The following is a 19,666-nucleotide window of genomic DNA, read 5'->3' on the forward strand; positions in this document are numbered from 1 at the left end:
CTTTGAGCCTCCTCGAGCCATGTCGATCTCAGAGAAGAACAGCGCGAAGGAGGAGCGCATCCACGCCGCCCATGACGGGTCCTCGTCGGACGGCGGCGAGGGCGCTGGCGTCGGCTCCTCCAGCGGCCTTGACACGGCCTGGAAGTTCCTCGACGCTCACCGCGATGCCGGCGACCCGACCGAGGGCATCGACATGAAGGCCCTGCGCCGCAAGATTGACTGGCGCATCGTGCCTCTCATGTTCCTCGCCTACACGCTGCAGTTCCTCGACAAGGTCATCCTCAATGTAAGTCAACAAACCGTCCACAATGTCTCTCCATTGCTGTCCGAAGTACTAACACGTGGAAAACAACAATAGTACGCTCGTGTCATGGGCATTCTTGGGGACCTGAACCTTCAGGGTAACGACTTCTCCAACGTGGCGACCTTCCTGTTCGTTGGTCTGCTGGCCTTTGAGATTCCCAACAGTAAGTGCACCCCGTAACCACCCTCCACTGAAGTCAAGTTCACGCAACTGACTCTCGAAAACCAGTCTACTTCCTCCAGGCCGTCCCCGCGGCCAAGTGGCTCGGTCTCAACGTGATCCTCTGGGGCACGGCTACCGCCTGCGGTGCCGCGGCCACCAACTACACGACCCTGCTCGTGTCCCGCGTTTTCCTGGGTATCTTCGAGGCCACCATTGCCCCGTCGCTCATGCTCATCAGCAGCATGTGGTACACCAAGTCGGAGCAGGCTCCGCGATTTTCCTTCTGGTACACAGGTCTCGGCATCGGCCAGATCGTTGGCGGTCTTGTGTCCTACGGCTTCCAGCACATGGGTCCCAGCGCGCGTCTGTCCGGCTGGCGCACCATGTTCCTTACCCTGGGTGTGATTACCGTGATTGTTGGTGCCTGCATCATCTTCTTCCTCCCAGACACCCCCATGAAGGCGCGCTGGCTCTCGGACAAGGAGAAGGTTGCTCTGCTCAAGCACGTCAGTGTCAACCAGACTGGTGTCGAGAACCGCAAGTTCCGCAAGAAGGAGATCTTTGAGGCGCTGGTTGATCCCCAGATCTACCTCCTGTTGCTCTCCGTCGTTCTGGTGAGTAATTACCCGAAGGAATCATGGTTGGCAAGAGCGTGTTTGTTGATGCTGACACTGCCATAGCTCTCCGTCTCCAGCGGTGTCGTCACCAGCTACTCGGCCTCCCTCATCCAGCAGCTGCAGTACACGCCCAAGCAGGCTGCGCTGATGAACATGCCCTCGGGTGCCGTCAGCATCTTCTTCACCCTCTATGTCGGATTCGGTATCCGCCTCCAGTCCCACCGCTGGTTCTTCATCATTACCTGCATCATTCCTGCGTATGTGACCTTCCATCTGTCTCGAAACCTTAGAGCCGTTATGCTGACAGACGACCAGTATTATTGGTGGTGCCTTGATGTCCTTCCTCCCTAGCAGCAACCGCGCTGGGTGCCTCGCTGGTATCTACCTGGTCAACGCCGTCGTTGCTCCTCTGGCCATCTTCTACAACGTAAGTCCCATGCATCTCGCTCTAATCCTCACTCATACTAACAACCCCTCCCAGTGGACCATGGCCAACGTCAGCGGCGGCACCAAGCGCGCCTTCGCGGCGGCCATCATCAGCGGCTCCTTCTCGCTGGGCAACATCATCGGCCCGCAGACCTTCCAGGCGCGCGACGCCCCCGAGTACCGCCCGGCCAAGCTCGCCGTCATGGGCACCCAGTCGGGCTGCGCCCTGACCACCTTCCTGCTCTTCCTCTACTACGTCTGGCAGAACAAGCGCCGCACGTCGGAGCGCGAGACCGAGGACGGCTATCTGTCGCCCGAGGTCTGGGCCGGCATGACGGATCGCGAGAATAAGCAGTTCCGCTACTCGTATTGAGTGGAGGATGTGTATTTAAGATGTTCTTTTTGGGTACCTTACGCACTACGAGAGTTGAGTACGGGTGGGATGGGCTGGGTTGGACTTTGTAATATTGTTAACCACGAGCGAAGTGCTCTGGGATTGCCAGGACAATAGGGTTGGATATTTGTCGGTTTCCTTTTTTACTTTTTAGTATATTGGCAGTTTGTAGTAAAAATGGTTGGCACATCGCCATTGTTTTGGTTATTACACCTGTTTTGTTTACTTGCGGTGTACACGCACCAGACGGTGTGTTTTTGCTCACAAAAGAGATATTAGAGCATGTGGCTTCATGACACACAGCTGTCTGTGATAAGCGCCCTTCGCCCCAGCAAAATCTCGATTCGGTATGTGACATGACGATCCCCATGTCGCTTGATCCAAATACTTGGGACTCGGTGTGAATCCCGTATCCTGGACATACAAACTGCGTACAAAGTTTGACGTCTGTACGCTTTGACCTTGTGTGATGGCGGGGGATCGACAGACGAGCACTTCAAAGACCCGGAAACCAGTTTGGCTCCCGATCGGCTGCTCCCTTACCTCGTTGTCGGTATCTGATAATAACCGTGTTGGTTCAGAGGGAGAATGTTGTTTTCGGAAAAGCGGCGTGCCATTTCCGCCAGGAACCGGTGGTCCGGGTGGCAGAAGATTAGAAGGACATGCTATTATCTCTTCTCTGCACGCTGGCTGCACGTCACATTCGCGAATTCTCGCCTATGGTGCTTGCCTCGTGGCAGGCATGTTGTCAAACAACATCTGCCTTATGAGCTTAAACATGCGCAGCTTGGTGAATCGATCTATTTGCGACTGGGATCCAGCAAACCTTCTGGGGATAGATTGTGATCGTGAGGGGTATAATCGCTGCATATTAAATATCCGTAAAAACCCAGATGATTCTGCAGATCGGCACCGATGGATGGGCATCGTGGACAGTATTCCTGTCAACTGTCAACTGGGTTCAAAAATAGGTCGTCCATCTCCCGAGACCATCATGACTTCAGCCTCTCCTTATCTCTCATGACGCCATGCACTCCTCACTCCACGACTACGGGCGCGAAGCGCGGCACGATATTGCCGAGTATTCAACACATAAAGACCATCTCTCGCCCGCTATCCCAGGAACTGGAACCAAAAATTCAGCTTTCACGGCCCGCATACCGCCTGAATGCCTTCACCACCACCCATCTCGATCGGTTCCGTCCTACCTGCCTTCTGCGAAAATCGCTACTGTAGATTGCATCGCAACAGCACGCCATCACCGGGAATCTTTGGTCTCTTTCCAAACTCAACGTCTCAACGTCTCTCGTTGGCCGGAATGGACAAATGTCTCTATCCTACCGGCGGCAATAACCTGCAGCGATGGATGGAAGGACGAACCCGAAGTGAAGTGCCTACGGTAAGTGTACCTGCGTCTGCTACCCATCGGGTGCACTGGGCCGCGCACTGGTTTGTCGGGAACCGTTGGTGGCGTCTAACGGGGACGCGGAAAAAAACTTGCACAGAAAGGCTGTAAGATGTACCGTTGAGAACCACACCTTGACGACCTTTGGTCCAGTAGGTTGGAATCTGGGTCAGGTACCTTACCTGTACGCTACCTGGCTAGCCGTTCCAGACATCGGGAAAGTGTGGCGTGCATCTGTCATCAAGCTCGGGCCGACTGATAATCACCGATGACGGATGACGCTCCCGTCTTTCCAGGTCTTGTGTTACTTGCCGAGTGAAGAAGTAGGTTTCTGTCTGGTTGGACACGGTGGTGGTGGCGATGTCAGCCGGCCGGTTGGGCGGGTGGCAGATGCATGAATGCATGGGAATTAGCCGGTTGGTAATGTGCTGCAGATTTGTCAACTGTGTATGGACTATGGACCATGGAAGGGTTATGGAAGCAGAACACCTACGAAGTAAGCAGAAACAGTGATTCTTTGTGTAAGACTACGGAGTACCCGTAATGCCAGAACGCTACTGTGTAAGTCCTAAAGCCAGCTTTGGGAAACGTCGTTAATACTTTGTCAAGCCGCAGCTTGTCCTTAGGATATTACTGGACAGAGGTTGAAGGTAACAAAAATCTCTGCTAAGTCACCCTCACGGTTTAACGCTCCTCCTTGATCTGACTCTGGTATTACAACACACATTGTAAATCAAGGTGAGAACCAAGGTGAAGACGGAGTTGATGATAGTATTCGCTACCCTATTCCCACCTCACCTCTTGAGAATCAACAAAAGACAAAAGCCATTGGCCCAAACAAACAAACAAACCAAAACAAAATAAAGGAGTCGTTTCGCTGCCAACCTAGTGTCCTCAAAATCCACCGTCGCCTAGGGGCGCCCCCTTTTGGCCCCCTCCCCCCCAAACCCACCGCCTACGCCACTGCCGAGGAGCTCCCAGTCGCGTCACAAAGGCGGCGACCTGGGACCCCAGAACCACGCCTTTTTGAAAGACGATTTAGGTGGTGGTCCTGGGGCGGGGTGCGATGACTGAAGGTCCAACCTTGTGCTAATGGAGGACATAATATTTGCCCGCATCCCTCAGCTCCTCATTGCTGAGTTCGACCGTGGCGTGGGCCGAGGGGTTTCGGTCCCAAGAAGTCGTGTTGTTTTTGCCATGTAAATTGTTCCTATGAGAGTGGAGTATTGTTAGCGGCATTGACGCAGCTCATACGTGTGGGCGTGTGGTAAAAACAACAACTGGGCTAGCCTAGTAGTCTAGTAGTATTGTTGTAGTTAATCCTGGGTGTTTGGGGGCTACTCACATGACCAATGCTTGATCAAATCTGATTCGGGGTTGAGGCTCCCCATCAGGCACGGCAAAAACAAGATTGCGACGGCGCTTCACCCACGCCTCGAAGGCGTCTCCATGGTCGCGGCGGAAGTTGGCGACCCCTGTGTCGTGGCTAAGATATTTGACCTTAATGCGCTTGGTCATGAAGATAATAACTTGAAAGGGAGAATAAAAAATGAAGCATTGAAAGAATATTCCGCTGTGAAGAAGACTCGAAAGCCTCGCACTGAAAGAATGCTGGTGTTGACAAGACGCTGCAAAGAAAATGCTGTTCCATAGACAAGCGCGGGGGAACTCAACCGTTCTTATCATGGATACCAGATACCTATGTTCTCGCTCCCCATTGTGCCGTTCATCGTAGAGAACAAACCTGTAAAACCCGGGCTGCAGTCTCCTTAACCTCTTAGGTGACGGGTCTGGGTTTCTCTATTAAGTCTCCGGCAGGAGCTTACGAGTTTCAAGACTGCAGTACCTATCCAAGTTGCCAGTTTTCTCGGATGGGAAGCTAGTCCTGGGCAGGTAGAGGTGAGTAGCTAGAACCTGTCTGACCTGCCTGGCTTGCCTCCCTTAAGCGCCCATTGGGACCACGTATTATTACAATCTCACATTAAGAGGGATTCAGATCAACTCAAATGCTAATCATAAGCTTCAGGTAACTATCACCTGAGAGACAATCATGCCTTTTCATTAATTAACAATGCTATATTGACGTATTTCACAAACGGAGGTGATGATGACACCTTTACACGCTGACCGTTTGCCACCCAACCCAGGCATCAAGTTTGAAGATCGAGGCGCCAGACACAGAGAGTGCTTCACAGTAGAACACATCATAAAAGCTAGCTCGGGCCACCAACTGAGAATGAGTCATATGAGATCTGTGCAGATCATGTCACTGCTTGCCTCAAGTACGATATAGCGCATCCTACTTCCTGTCTAACACCTTCCTCAACGCGTTCACCATACTCGTACAATCAAATTGTTGTGTTTACCTCCATCCAAAGCTAATTCAAAACTGATCAGCAGTTGTCGCCAGAATTATGGACGAGTTATCGTCTTTCCGTGACGAAGTCTCGGGCGTCTTGGCCATCGGTTGTCTCAAGACTGGAGGTCGCGAGGCACGCATCATCACTGACATGATGCAAGACCACGAGTCCATTGCGTCTTACACATCGGGGGGCCATCACCCGGTTTACCTGGGTGACTCATTCATGGACGGACGCTACACCGTTCATGGCAAGCTGGGGCATGGCCAGTGTTCAACGGTGTGGCTTGCCCGGGACGAGAAGTAAGTTCACATATGCGTGAAAGTTCCGCTGTTTGACTCGGCGAGTAATAGCTGACAAAATGCCATCTCCAGGAACGATCAATGGGTAGCCCTCAAGATTATCATGTCAGGGCTCAGCAACACCCACCGGGAGCTGAATAACACACGAAACTTTCAAAAACCTCAAGATCAACCGTCATTTCGAGCGCCTCTTTGAGACCTTTTACCACGAGGGTTCAAACGGGAGACATTTGTGCCTGGTGTTTGAGCTCCTGGGTCCAAATCTCTACTATCTCACAAATTCCTACTACTACGGGTATCGGGAGGACTATCATGGGAAAGAAGAGGATATTGATCAGAGGACCATTCTTCGGATCACACGCCAGATCCTCCAAGCGCTGGACGATTTGCACCAGGCGGGCTATGCTCATGGAGGTGAGCTGAGCGTGATCTTCTGAAGAACAACCCAGATCGAAGGAAACCCAGGGGTGAGCACCGTGGTTACTGACGAGAGAATCTTCACAGCACTTACCCCAGCAAACGTGGTCTTCACCTACCACGGAGCCAAGCACATGACAGCCAAGGCGTTGTTCAAAGAAATGGGCCAGCCGACGGTCACGCGAAACCCGCCTCTCAGCTTCGGGCCTTTTCCTAAATCTGCGCCGCTGCACCGGTACAAGACGCCCAGGTGGACGGAGTGGAAGGGTGAGGCGCTTCAGGACGCGAGGATCGTCGGCTTGAGCCAGGTCTTTCGACAGCATGAGGCCCCATCGCGCCTCAGGGAAGACATTCACACTCCTGCTCCAGAGATCATTTTCACTGGGAAGTTTGACTGGCGAGTGGATTTGTGGCAGTCGGGATATACGGTAATTACGTTGATAGTCCTAGGCTGCACCACGTATTAGTTAAGCGACACCAATGCTAATCGGTACTTGCCAGCTCTATACCCTTATCGTGGGCGTGCTCCCCTACCACTCCATAGCACCCGCTGGCGACCCAGTGACGTCTATCGTGAACATGGTGGAGTTCCTCGGCTGGGACGACATGCCCACAGAATGGCGGGCCCAGCAGGAGGATATGAGGGTCGAAGATCCGTGGACATGCGAGTGGCTTAACCGTTTTGAACGCGATTTCGACTCAGACTCAGACACGGACACGGACTCGGACTCGGACTCAGACTCGGATTGGGAGTCGGACTCAGAGTCGAGTTCAGACTCACATGCTGGCGCCGAATCCAACTCCCTGAATACTTCGAGCAACCCCCCTCACCGAGCCGCATTACTCGAGCCCATTGAAGAGTCAGATTCGGACTCAGACTCAACAGTAGGCTCATATCACACCGCGAGCACCCGCCCCTCCCACAGCCGGTTACGGGGCATACTCCAAGATTGGGAATCGGATACGGAATCTACGGCAGATGGAAATTTCGCCCAGCAGTCACAGCTATTAGACACCTCACATGCCGCGAGGAGAGACTGGCCCAGAAGGTTAGTGTCTCAGTTCCGGCAGTACGTTCCGAAGGAGTTGAAACCCCTGATATTCATCATCCGAGGGCTGATGCGATATCGGCCAGAGGACCGCATTTCGGCGCGTCAGGCCTTGGGGATTTTGGATTGGATTGAGTTGAGGATTTCGATGAGGCAGGAGGCGAGGGTCGAAGAGCATTAAAAGGGGGAACGGCAAGGAGGGAGGAATGAAAAGAGGGTCACAATAAGTAGACGGAGATACGAGCAGATAGATTCCTGAATATTAGAAGTAGAACATCGTGCCAATGAAATGTCAAAAATGACAGCCTCTATGCATACTTATCCAGGTTATTCTCCTTCAAAAAGTCCTCCAACAACACCGCAACCTCTTCATTGTCCATATCAGCAAACGGAATATGCGTCGTGCCCTTCATCCCCAAGTCCTCCCCCAACTTGATCACCTGCGCATTCCCACCATACCTATTAATCCACTCCGCCGCCTGCCTTGACATATTCAAATACTCAAAACTCTCGTCCCTATGATCCCCCCAAAGAAACTGGATCGGAATCTTGGCCAGTTTCTTGAAATCCTCCAGCGGGACGACAAACGGGCCAAACGCATCCCCGGGCTCGACCCCGGCGTTGTCCGGGAAGACGCACCCGTACCCTTCGTACGCCACGATGCCCTTGATGCGGGACGAGTTGCTTTTGACTGCTGTCAGCTGGGCGCGCAGCCCGGACGCCGAGTTGCCAAGGATGACGATGCTGTCGCCCAGCTTGCCCGAGTCGACGGCGACGGCGGCCGTGTCGGTCTCAAGGTGAACGTTGAAAATGGTGTCGTACTCGACGTAGCGCGCGCTGGTGGCGACGCGCCAGGCTTCAGTGTCGTCGGTGGGGAATTGGACGTCGGACCCTGTTTGTAAGGAAGATTATTATTATTAAGCTGATATCTGAGTCTGGCATGACACCTCGACCGAGAATAATTGCATTGTCTCACTGAGACCAGAAGAGCCGGGAGTGTCGGGTCGAGATAGACAGAGGAGAGGGACAGAAACGGGATGCTTCTTACACCAATTCGGATACTCCGGCCCAAAGTTCCACGCCCAGAAGTTGATCTGGTCCCTATAATCCGGCGCGTACTCGGTCGGCTCGCACGCCCAATTGGCCCTGCCCACGCGCGGACCGTCCCAGAGAAACACGGGATAGTCGCGGCGCAGGAACTTGTCCTTGAACCCCTCGCCGCCGTCCCAGCGGTTCTGGAACGTCTGTGTGCTCGAGCTGTGCCACATGAAGATGCCCGTCTTGCGCGGCGTCCACGGCGTGAAATACTCGACGTAACCGTGGTCGCAGTGCTGGGTCATGCTGGGGTTTGTCGGATGGGTGATGACCTTACCGCCGATGGTGAAGCCGCCCGACTGGCGGAGCATGATGGGCTTGGTGATGGTATCGTCTTTGCCCTTCCCCTTCCCCTTCCCCTTCCCCTTCTGGGCTTGGGCGGGCGTCGAGAGATGAGCGACCAGCAGCCCCAGGAGAGGCAGAGCGGTTGAGAGGGTCAGCATGGCGTCCGTGAGAGTAGGCCTGCAAGGTTTTCGCGATGTAGAGCTCACGCAGAACTGGGGATGGAGCTTGCTATTACCGACGTCGATGGTTGTCATGGTCTTACTTTATACACAAGATTGAGAACATTATAGTGGCCGGTGAAACCGATCAGCGTGCCTCTCCGCATACCAGCCGCGTCAATAGCTTGGAGCTGGGAGGTACTATTGACTCGGATGATATTCCGCGAGGCAAGCAAAAGTGCAGAATGTACGGCTGATGCAGGTTCCCCCTCATTCTGCAACTTTTTTGTCAAGTAGAATCCCGCTTCCCGTGTTTCACGACATCTGCAAGGCACGTCCGATGTGCATGTCAGCACACTATTGCCACTATATCCTGCCGGCATGTCATCTCACTCTCACATTTGCCGTGGTTGCATGACTTTTCAGCACTTCAGATGCCGGGCCTCGCTGCCGTCGGCCGCTGTCCCAGAGCAGAAGGGATCTTCATGGGCGGTCGTTAGCAGCATCAATAGCAGTCTAGGCTGCATTGGACTCTAGTGAATGCCAATTATTGAATAGGTGCCTAGTGTTGTCACTCTATTGTCTAGGTCTATCACAGTCGCTCGCTCAGCGTTTCTAGAGACAATATCTCCTCCGGCCTCAACTCTAGGCCTTCTGGAATGATGACGTGACCTCGCCGGATAACAATCTCTCCTTTTCTGCCCCTCAAAACCGACACCGTCCTAGACAACCGCCCCTGGCCAGCCTCGGGGTCCCCAACCAAACTATCACTTGAATCACCCCCCTTCTCTGCGCCAAGTGGCCTCTGTCCAGCCCTCCCATCCCTCCTTGCCTCCAACATATCCTTCCCTCCAAAGCCTCGCCCCTTCTCAGCCTCCTGTCCTTGCTCCTTCTCGCCTTCCATCCTCCTCTCCCACCACCGGCGCCAAAACAACCCCGTCTCACCAGGCGACCACCAATAAAACGGAAACCGCCTCTGGATGTTGTTCACCAACAATGCAACGACAAGCATAGCCCCGCACCCCAGCGCGATGGGCGCAAACACGAACCAGCCCAGGGCCGACATGCTCGGGTCGACGACGACCATAAGCGCGGTCGCGCCGGCCGGGGGGTGGACGGTCCCCGTCAGGGCCATGAGGGCGGTGGCGCAGGCGCAGGAGAGCGCGCCGCCCAGCCAGCGGAGGCCGTCGAGGTTGGATGAGAGGGCAAAAAGCTTGGAGATGGCCACCCCGATGGCGGCGGAGACGAACTGGCCGAGGATGGCGTTGCGGGGTTGCGCGAGGGGGGATTCGATGGCGTAGAAGTCGAGGACGGCTGCCGCGCCCTGGAGGTGAAGAGTTAGTTTTCCTCATCGGATTACTGCGGGGTAGATAGAGACGTACAAAACTCCCGATGATAGTCGGGACCCCAATCTCCTTAAAAGCCGGCACGGACGCACTGATGGCGCCAATGCAGGCGAGGCTGGCAAATATCCCGACGACGGCCCAGAATATCATCAGGACGTTACCGATGGAGTGGCGCGGGGCGTGGGTTCGGTGGCCAAGAAAGTGAGAGACACATGATGGCAGGTGGTGCAGGACGAACGGCGGGAAGAAGGGGTTCAGATATTCGTCGATGTCGAAGTGCCATCCTAAAGGCCCGCGGCGGCGCGGAGGGTGCCCGGGCGGGCCCATGGAGGGGAGGATGGGTTGAGAGGAAAGGAATGGCTGATGTCTGAGGTGGACTATTATGATGCAATGCGGATGCTCTCGATGTGAAATGCCAGGGACGATTTTCGCTGTGAAAACAGGACAACTTCAACGGTAAGACGATTCAGACCCTGAATGGGTATGAATATATCCGAGGTCAAGGTATTGATATTTGGGCTTCAAAAGAGATGAAAAAGGCCCCGTCGAGTATTCGCTGATGTCAAAGCATCAAATAGGACCGTTGATGCGGCGAAAACGAGACGGCCACTGCTCCGGGAGGCGGGAAGCTGTGGTCACCGTCGTCTGATATTCCCCGTCAAAGACCCTCGTACAAGCAACAACCCGGCAGGAAAACAAGTCAAACAAATACCGTTGACCGGTCGGATCGGACTTGGGGTGGACTCCACAACAAAGAACCAGGATTTGCGCAGCCCCTTTCGCAAGCCCATATGCCGGCATAGCAAGGAAAGGGGAAAGGCGAATATAAATAGCGGACGGCGGTCAGCGGTCGGGATCGGAAACCTTCCAGAATGTTGTGGCCCGGTATGACCGGATGCATGTTTGTCTTGGAGTCTTGTTGTCATGACAGCATGAGCTGGCGCCATCCTGGACGCAGGGGGATTCGCCGCTGCGGTAACATCATCACTTCACCGTTGGGTCTCGGAAGCATTCAGCGCATAGGAACTCCGTCATTATGTTCGACGGCCAGTCCAATAATTGTCGGATTGCCTCTGTGAGTCCGGACATGAAAGCTCAGCTCGCTCCCGGCGTTGAGGAAAGGCCCGGCGGTTGCGATGACGACGTCAGGCAGTTAAGTATACCAAGACGGCCGATTTGCTAACAGAAATTCCCGAAGCGGTATGGCGCCCGAAAAAACAGCGGTTTGTTCAAAGCAGAAGCGGAGCCGACAAGAGATCTGGGGCAGTCGGCAGCCGATGGCGACGGTTGATCAGCCCTTTTCCAAGTTCCCGGGGCCGGGACATTTCCGCGGAGCCATCTGCCGAGACAAACGAGGTCGTCATTCCTGGCGAACAAAACGATCAACTGACTTGCTTTTGTGGCAGGATTTCGGTCATGATCCAGCCCGGCCGGCCGGTCCTCCGTTCAGATCCACCCCGATCCGTCCCGGCCGGACAGGCTCGACGGCGACGAGAGGAGACAAGACGGCGCCGGATGCCACCTGGTTATCGGCGATGTGGGTCCCGATTCTGCCCCACTTTGCTCCGAGGAGATGGGAAATCCGGCGGGTCCGGAGGCGGCTCCACTTTCTCCCGCTTCCGACATGTCTCCTTGAGTGACTTTGGGTCTGGCCCGTGGCATAGATATTTCGGGGAATTCATGGAAAAGCAGTTGCGTGCTTGCTCGCTGGAATGGTGAGCTATGCTGGTCACACCCAATGGGTTTTGAAAAAAAGTGAAATTGAATTCCCAGGACCTTCTGTCCCTTCGGTGATGCGTCAGACAGACCCGAGACCCGTTCCAACTTGGTCCCTTACTCCTTGACTCACCAAGCAGCTAAGACTTGGACTTCAGAATTTCTTGGTCATAGGCGCTTTACCCTGTTACTCATGCCGACCTCGTGCTCTGCTTTTCCGACCTCCCGAACCTGAGCACACTTGACCACCTGCCCAACCAGCCCCGAAATCTTCTCGGTTGGTCACGAAAATGCGACGACCTAGCTTTCTTCTCAGAAACTACGCCAATCTGGAGGACCAAATAGTCGGAACCGGTGATTCTTGTCCTTGTCGCCAACGCCTGCAGCACCAGCCCTTCGCCCACCGGCACGGACGACGGCTTGAACTCGAAACAAAGATATTCGTCCTCGTGACCAAAATATCCGTTCTCGTGTTGAGAGACAATTCTCGCGTAAGCTTGTGCCAGGTCAGCTTGGCCGTCGGTTTCGACTTCCAAGAAACACCAGGGTAAGCGAAACTTAGAACCCCTGTGATATCCAAAAGCCACCAGAGCTGTGCCGCAAGGCCTTTCTTGTCCAACGGGTGTCAGGGGACCGAATCGGATGCGAGCCACACCCAACAGCATGCCCACCGAAGAGGCCGGGTGCTGAGGGCCTTCGATCTCAATCTCCTCCTCGTGCCAGAAAAACTGATGGGAACCGTGGTTCCACCTCCTCCTTGGGCATACGTCGAGCACGGTGAAGGGCGCTTTGGACATGCCCACCGGCTCCGGGAGAATCCAGAGCGTGCGGATGGGGGCGCTAGGAATGGCACGAAGCGGATAGACCCCGTATGTCCTGGGATCGTCTGGGTTCGCGCACGATGTCCCGTTCAGCAGGACACGTTCCAACCGGGAATTCCGACCTAATGAATATTAACGTTCATCGATATTGCAAAAAACCTGCGATAACCAGGTCGATCCAATTCCGAGGGTGATGGACTTACCACCGCCAATATCATCAGCAGGCTGCAGCTCCTCAGGTGCGTCAACAGGGAGATCGTTAAAGAAAGCCCAAAATCCCTTCCATTCACTCTCCGTTTTGTGCATGGTGGTCACCTGTCCAGAAACCATCACCCGAGCATAGGCGGCATCATGGCCTACTTCGACACGCTTCGTGACGAGGATCGGACGGACACCTGGCACGGATCCCCACTGACAATGTAGGAACACCGTCTTCCCCAGATTCCCCTCGACCATGACGGTTTCACGGACCGCCCAAAACTCCACCGTCGTTCCGGTGCTTCGGATAACTGATCTGTCCACGGGTATGCCGCTGGTCGTAGGGTCGAGCGGCCAGATATCCCCCGAGAGAGCAAAGCACCGCGGGGACGATGCGAGTGCCCCGTTGGTAAGTTGAAAGAGGGCCGGTTTGTTCTTCCCTCCGTCCGCCGGCAACTCGTCCGGATCAACGCAGAACCATGCCAGGATGGAATGGTCATTCGTAGTTTTCATGATTTCTTGCTGCAGCCGGATGAAGGCCTTTTTGCCCTCTCCGTACAAGAGTGGCATATTCACGTCGAAAAGACCGAGGAGACAGTATGCAATATCCTCCTTCCTCGTTGTCTCTCGCTTCGACGCCCAGTACATTTTCTTCGCAACACTAATGCCCTTCAGAGGCACTACCCGTGCGAGGACGCACTCATCAACAAGACTGGCTTTTGAGAGTATCGGAAGCAGGTCGTCATCTCCCTTCTCCCCTAGGTAGGTCCACATCTTAGTATAGAACTCGACCCTCTTAGGCGCGATCAACTCTTGCAGCGTCCACCCGCGCGTAAACCATCGACTTCCAGCCACCTGCTCAAGCACCTGGCTTCGCTCATCGGAATCCTGCACATCCCAGAGGTAAGCATAGCATACGCGTGATTCAGCGTACCAACGGTACATAGAGTTGATAACCTCTGACAGCTCGGCGCTGCTGGATTTGTCGATGCAGCAGGTATCGTTCCAGGCATAATTGAGATTTTGCGCCCGCGCGAGCGTGCACAATCCCTCGAGCTTGGCGACGCTGGCGGGCTTGGTAATGCGCGCGCGCTCCAGGTCGGCCATGTCGGCGAAGAGCAGTTCCTGGGGACCCCATGTGTGGGAGAGGATCGCGTACGGTGGGATGGAGTCCTCCACGAATTCCTCGAGTTGGAGGGTATGGGTGTTGACAAGTCTCATGGGACCGGGATGGGGGATTGGAATGAATGATGCCCGTGGCTGGAATGTTTACGGAGCAGAAACGGTGACAAAGAGTTGATACAAAGTAATATCCAATGTCGAGAGGGTGGAAGGCGGTTGGGATGAGTGCGCGCGAGGTGTGAGGCTCTTAGCCTGAGCGAGCTGAGGAACTCGCTAACTCAGCTAGGAAAAGAAACACCCCAGCAAGCTTGGGGTTGTGGCGCAAAGCGCCGTCGTCAGCCGCTCAGCTCAACCTTTATAACGCTGAAGCTCCCATACCTCTAATTAATAGGGATGTATGTATGTACATACAGTACTTTCACACGTCAAGCAACTCCAATGTGAGCATTAACGAGGCATCCTGCGAGGCTCACACACGACAACAGGAAGCGCGAGACATCAGAGTTGTCGAAGCTCTGTTTGGCCATTCTGGTCCTATTCCGAGTGTTAAACAAGACAAATCGTCGCCGATTCAGAAAGGGCTGTGAAGAAATGAACGTAATAAATCAGAAGATAAGGACTTGAAGCAACCAATGTGTAATTATTATGTCACATTGTTCAGGAAACCCTTTGCCGGCGTTAATCTCCGCCATGGCATTCCCCATGGTCGTGTTTTAATGACTCCTAGGTTAGGTAGAGCTATTCAAGACTATTAAACATCAAGAACATCTGAACACCATAATTATTAGTTACTGCCCAACATCCCACTCAGCTCTCAAAACGGCAACCCTCTCTCCTCCTCCCCCCTCACTCCCAGCCCTCTATACCCTCCACCTCCACTACCTCCACCCCCTTTCCGCCTGCCCGACCATGAGAAACTCCTCAAATGCCATCCCCACCTTCGAGCCGTACTCTCCGCCGTCGCGGCGGCATCTCTCAGCAGCCCGTTTCTTTCCTCACCACCATCTGCCACCACGGGCGAAGATGATGATGTCCTCTTCCCATTCCCCCGCCGGCCACCACTCCTAACCACCCAAGCAGGCCAGGTCTCCCCATCCTCACGGGCATCGATAGGAGTCGAAGGCACCGATTTCCCTCCCTGCTGCTCACCTCTCTGCTGGCCCTTCACGGCACCATGCCCATGCCCGGCAGCAACATCAGCAGCAGCAGCAACATTCCCAGCGCTCCTACCCAACAAAACCAAAAACACACACCCCGCGACCACCGCGCCAAGCGTCCCTCCCATCGTCGCCACCACCGCAGACGTGATCAGATACCGCGCGCCGGCACTAATATTCCCCGCACCAACCACCGCAGCTGCCGCAGTGGGCATCACCCCCGTCCCGGCTGCTTGCGTCACCAGCACCCTGCTCGGAAAGACACCCGCGGCTGCTGCAGCGGTGGTGGACAAGGTACTATTAGGAACTGCTGCTCCTGCTAGTGAGGGAACGACGCCAGCACCGTGGATCCAATCGCTCGGGAGGAGGAGGATGAGAAGGCCCGCGACGGCGAGGGCGAGGGGGATGGGGAGGAGGAGGCAGAGGGTTGCTGCTGCTGTTGTTGTTGATGTCGTGGGTGTGCTGGGGTTGAAGAGGGGGGAGAGGAGGTTGTAGGGGAAGGATAGCGGAGGGGAAGGGGGGGATGGGGAGGTTGTAGGAGGGGTGGGAGGGGTGTTTTGGACCTGTTGATTAGGACGGGTTGGTTAGCATTGATCTGTATTGATGGATGGGTCTGGGAGGGTTGAAAATGGGAAATGTTGGCTGGGTAGGTAGGTGGTTCTTGTGGCGTACCCTGACGATGAGATTCTCCAGCGCCTCTGCCTTCTGGCGAAGCTCCTCCTGCAATGCCTCCAGGTCGCGGATGTCATTATCGATCTCGCGGACGAGGGCCTTCGTGGTGGCGGACCCGAGGTCAAAATACGCCGGCAGATCGGCCGCATGGAACTTCTCCCAGGCGGACAGCGTTCCGCTCAGACCATGAATCAGCTGCTCCAGCACCTGGGCAGCCTGGTCGGCATGGTTCGCGTCACCGCCCTGGATGAGCCGTTCCTCCCTCTCCACGGCCAAAAGGATTTGCCTGGCCGTATTCTTCCACTCCCCGGCCACCTCGCGCACGCACCCGTGCATGGCATGCAAGAAGTACTCGCGCGCATCCCAGATGTTGGTATTGGTGCTCTTGGAAGACGACGACGACGCCGACGACGGAGCGTTGTCTCCCGGCGCCGCCAGCATCAGTTTCCCGCATGTCAGCGGATCCCGCATCATGCCGCCCTGGGTCGCCTGGTAGGCGAACACGTCGCGACGACTCCAGCGCCGCTGCCCGTCGGCGGTGCGCTCCTGGTCGTGGTACGTGTCGAAAAAGCCGTAGGCGGTCCAGTGGCGGTTGTCGAGACCCGCGACCATGCAGGAGATGTGGGCTTCGTGGAGATAGGTTCCAAGCCGGATCTCGTCTTCCTGCGCGAGGTGCTCGGGTTCGGTGGGATTCTCATCTCCATCCTCCTCAGCAACAGGCGAGGTGCCCAGGGTGCTCACATTGTGGACGTGTCGAAGGGACTCACTGTTCTGGTTGTGACCGGCCCGGCTCTTGAGACGGGTGTCAAGAGAGGGCGTCTGGCTCTGACGCCAAGCGAGGAAGGGAAGGTGAAAAGAGATGTGGAATCCCTCGGGGTTGGTCGCAGAAGGCTGACGAGGAATGTTAGTGAGGATTCGGCAACTCGGTGGTTTGAAGGAACTTTGATAATAATACGTACGTCAATCTTCACATCAACTCCAGCCTTGAGCGTCAAGTGGTTGTACACAAAGTCGCGGAGAGCCCAGGCCTGCCGTTCCGAAGCCGTCGCCGCAATGGCCAACGCGCTGTAGGCGTCCAGGTTCGTTACGTAACTGTGATCCAAGTTAGCACCATGGCAAGACGCATACTAATCGTAAGCCATGACCGGAACTTACAGGAGGCGCTTCCGTGGTGCCGTGTTATCGGCGGTCTCGGTGTCGATCAGCTGTGGGAGAGATCTCTGTGGAAGGTTAACAACCCATTCCTGTACCCATTGGACATGTCTGGATATTAATATCAAGACCATCCACTTACCGCGATCAATGCCTGATAAAGCTGAGCGCGATTCAGCGTCTTCACCTCGTTCCCCAGCGGACCCCTCGAATTAAGCACCCTCTCATCCAAGATGGCCACCGGCTCAGGGGGAACGTCACGTCCGCTCGCCAACGCTTCAAAATCCACCGAGGCGCAAAACGACCGCAGCTCGTCAGCAATGTACCTCACAGCAGGACCATCATCCTGCACGAAAGCGCGCAGGATCTTGTCAGTCTTGGTGGACCCATCGTTCGGCAGAAGCTCGGCGACGTTGAGGCAGTACGGGATATCCTCCAACTGGTACACCGCCGTGCGCTGCTGCTCAAACACCTGCGGCCACAGAAGATCCGAGCTGCTCGAGTTGTTTTCGCTCGAGCGAACCTGGTTGCCGGCACCGCTGCTGCGTGACTGCTGCGATTCCCTGCGCCCTCCGTTGAGTCCGATGACACTCCCGCGTTCCGACTGCTCCAACGGTCCATATCTCGCCCCATAATCCTCCCTCAGCGTCCCCTGCTCAGAGTCGTACGTGAGAGCCCTCCGGAACTCAGAGATATGGTTCTTCCCCGTCGTGTAGGCAATGAACGAAATGGCAGGCGACGGCGTCAACATGTCCCACACCGCCAGCGGCAGCTCGACGATGAGCACGGCCGCGAAGCTGGGGTAGATGGCTGACATCTGGATCGACCGCGCCGGCTCAGGGGCGTTTTCCAGCCACTGGCGCCACCGTTCAACGTCTACACGCGGGTCGCGGAGGCGGCATGTCACGAGAACTCCGGGGCCGGTTGATTCCTGCTCCAGGGCGACCGGGGATTTCGGCGGATGCAACAGGACGTACGATTCCTCGTCAGAGGGATTGTTGGGGACTTCAAGCGGCGCGAGAAGCACGGTTTGTGGTCGCTTGGCCTGGTATCTGTGAATCGGGATGCGACGGGTCGGGGGGTCGATGATGGGCTGGCCGGTACGACGGTCGATCTGGACAAACGAGTACAGCGAGTCTCGAAACAAGATGCCTGTCGATGCGTTGCTGTTTCCGTGGAGCCGGGTGATGAGTCGCTTGTGTAGCTCGACGCCGGACAGCCAAGCGCCCGTGTGTGCGGCGCGCGCGAGCTCCTGGATGACCGATGTCGTGAACCAGTTTCCGTTGCTATCGGCGTCCTCAGAGGAGGGCGTGTCGATGCTACCCGCGGCGAGAGTCTCGATAAGTCCGTTCCCTGTAAACGTGCTGCTAGTCTTCGCGGGGGCCGGAGCATCCAAGCAGTCGTGGAGCAGCAAGACGTGGCAGTCAATCTCGGCGAGGAGCGGGTGGAGGATGGACGAGTGAACAACGGGAGAGTCCCTGGCGCGGGTGGCAGCCCAGACAATGATACTGCCCTGGTCTGTGTTGTTGACGCGAGCGTGACCGGCGTAATAGAAGATGATGAGATTCCCCTCACGGCCGTGAGCGTCGAGGGTATCGGCTACCTTGCGCGAGAGCTCGACGGCGGACCGCCGCGAGGGGATCTTCCACATTTCTGTGTCATAGTGATACAGGCCGCGGAAGACGGCATCGAGGGCCCTGACATCTTCCTGGATTTGCGGGTCGTCATCCTTGTCCCAGCTCATCAGCACCACCTTCACGTGCCGATAGCGGGGGACAGATGTGCTGTTGGGCCATGCCGCCGAGACGGCGTCTGAGAGATTAGAAAGAAACGATGGAAAGTCGGTCATTTGGAAAGCGGTCGAGGAGGCGTCGTGAGTCGGAGATGGGGGCGGACTTCGTCGAGGAGTGCGGCCACGCCTGGACAGCTGGGAAGCAACCTTGAGAGGAGTGCCTCCGGAGGGCACGGAGACCAAAACCATTATTTATGGGGATAAAAATGATTCAAATGATTCACTCTCAACTATTACTTAGAGTCACAGGTTGCCCCTGAAGCATCTCGTCAGGAGTTGAACAGCCACAGTGCCCTGTCCTTCGTGAAGGGATTCACTGGATCTTATTCCTGGTGACACAGCCTTCCCGAAGACCGGCCCCGTTGTGACGTGGAAAAGCTTACTGGACTCATGGTTGAGTTGATGGATCGCGCCGTCATGATCATGTTTGTGAACGAAGGGCAGTGCGGCCCGTTGAAGCCTGACACAGGGGTTTCACGAGCGACGTGGTTCAACGCTTGCGATGTCAGCCCAAGACAGACATATGGGATTCCGAGGCTGGGGATCGGGTAAGGCGACGCATGTCGTGGCAGTCTTCCAATGAGTGGCCAGCAGGAAACAAGTCCGCTCGGCACTGGTCATGATTGGGCCCGCAAACACCAGTCTCCATCATGGTCGTGGCGGAGCATTGCCCAGTCGCCTTCAAGACAGAAGATGCTTTCTTGTCAGAGATCTTG

At 55.6% G+C, this 19,666-nt stretch overlaps 6 protein-coding genes across 6 annotated transcripts; 2 read left to right on the top strand and 4 right to left on the bottom strand.

Moving 5' to 3' along the window:
- Window positions 1–19: 19 nt before the first annotated feature.
- VTJ04DRAFT_65 (uncharacterized protein) lies at window positions 20–1,882 on the top strand (the record flags this gene model as incomplete). The annotated part of the gene is made up of 6 exons (XM_069364725.1): window positions 20–286; window positions 359–467; window positions 533–1,080; window positions 1,147–1,340; window positions 1,399–1,510; window positions 1,565–1,882. 6 exons carry the CDS (start codon window positions 20–22, stop codon window positions 1,880–1,882), a joined length of 1,548 nt encoding a protein of 515 aa, XP_069222675.1.
- A 2,515-nt stretch (window positions 1,883–4,397) lies between these two features.
- On the bottom strand, window positions 4,398–4,826 carry VTJ04DRAFT_66 (uncharacterized protein; the record flags this gene model as incomplete). The annotated part of the gene is made up of 2 exons (XM_069364836.1): window positions 4,398–4,518; window positions 4,654–4,826. 2 exons carry the CDS (start codon window positions 4,824–4,826, stop codon window positions 4,398–4,400), a joined length of 294 nt encoding a protein of 97 aa, XP_069222676.1.
- An 896-nt stretch (window positions 4,827–5,722) lies between these two features.
- VTJ04DRAFT_67 (uncharacterized protein) lies at window positions 5,723–7,617 on the top strand (the record flags this gene model as incomplete). The annotated part of the gene is made up of 5 exons (XM_069364947.1): window positions 5,723–5,970; window positions 6,043–6,055; window positions 6,138–6,384; window positions 6,475–6,815; window positions 6,889–7,617. The coding sequence occupies 5 exons, from the start codon at window positions 5,723–5,725 to the stop codon at window positions 7,615–7,617; spliced, it is 1,578 nt and encodes a 525-aa protein (XP_069222677.1).
- Window positions 7,618–7,744: 127 nt separating this feature from the next.
- VTJ04DRAFT_68 (uncharacterized protein) lies at window positions 7,745–8,974 on the bottom strand (the record flags this gene model as incomplete). The annotated part of the gene is made up of 2 exons (XM_069365058.1): window positions 7,745–8,328; window positions 8,485–8,974. 2 exons carry the CDS (start codon window positions 8,972–8,974, stop codon window positions 7,745–7,747), a joined length of 1,074 nt encoding a protein of 357 aa, XP_069222678.1.
- Window positions 8,975–9,566: 592 nt separating this feature from the next.
- VTJ04DRAFT_69 (uncharacterized protein) lies at window positions 9,567–10,647 on the bottom strand (the record flags this gene model as incomplete). Its single annotated transcript, XM_069365169.1, has 2 exons — window positions 9,567–10,298; window positions 10,357–10,647. The coding sequence occupies 2 exons, from the start codon at window positions 10,645–10,647 to the stop codon at window positions 9,567–9,569; spliced, it is 1,023 nt and encodes a 340-aa protein (XP_069222679.1).
- Window positions 10,648–12,227: 1,580 nt separating this feature from the next.
- On the bottom strand, window positions 12,228–19,375 carry VTJ04DRAFT_70 (uncharacterized protein; the record flags this gene model as incomplete). The annotated part of the gene is made up of 9 exons (XM_069365279.1): window positions 12,228–12,979; window positions 13,061–14,180; window positions 15,247–15,897; window positions 16,007–16,897; window positions 16,966–17,098; window positions 17,162–17,226; window positions 17,301–18,970; window positions 19,188–19,206; window positions 19,334–19,375. 9 exons carry the CDS (start codon window positions 19,373–19,375, stop codon window positions 12,228–12,230), a joined length of 5,343 nt encoding a protein of 1,780 aa, XP_069222680.1.
- Window positions 19,376–19,666: the final 291 nt, after the last annotated feature.

This window comes from Mycothermus thermophilus, assembly GCF_041956435.1.
Source record: "Mycothermus thermophilus strain CBS 625.91 unplaced genomic scaffold VTJ04scaffold_1, whole genome shotgun sequence".
NCBI classification, from domain to species: Eukaryota; Fungi; Ascomycota; class Sordariomycetes; order Sordariales; family Chaetomiaceae; genus Mycothermus; species Mycothermus thermophilus.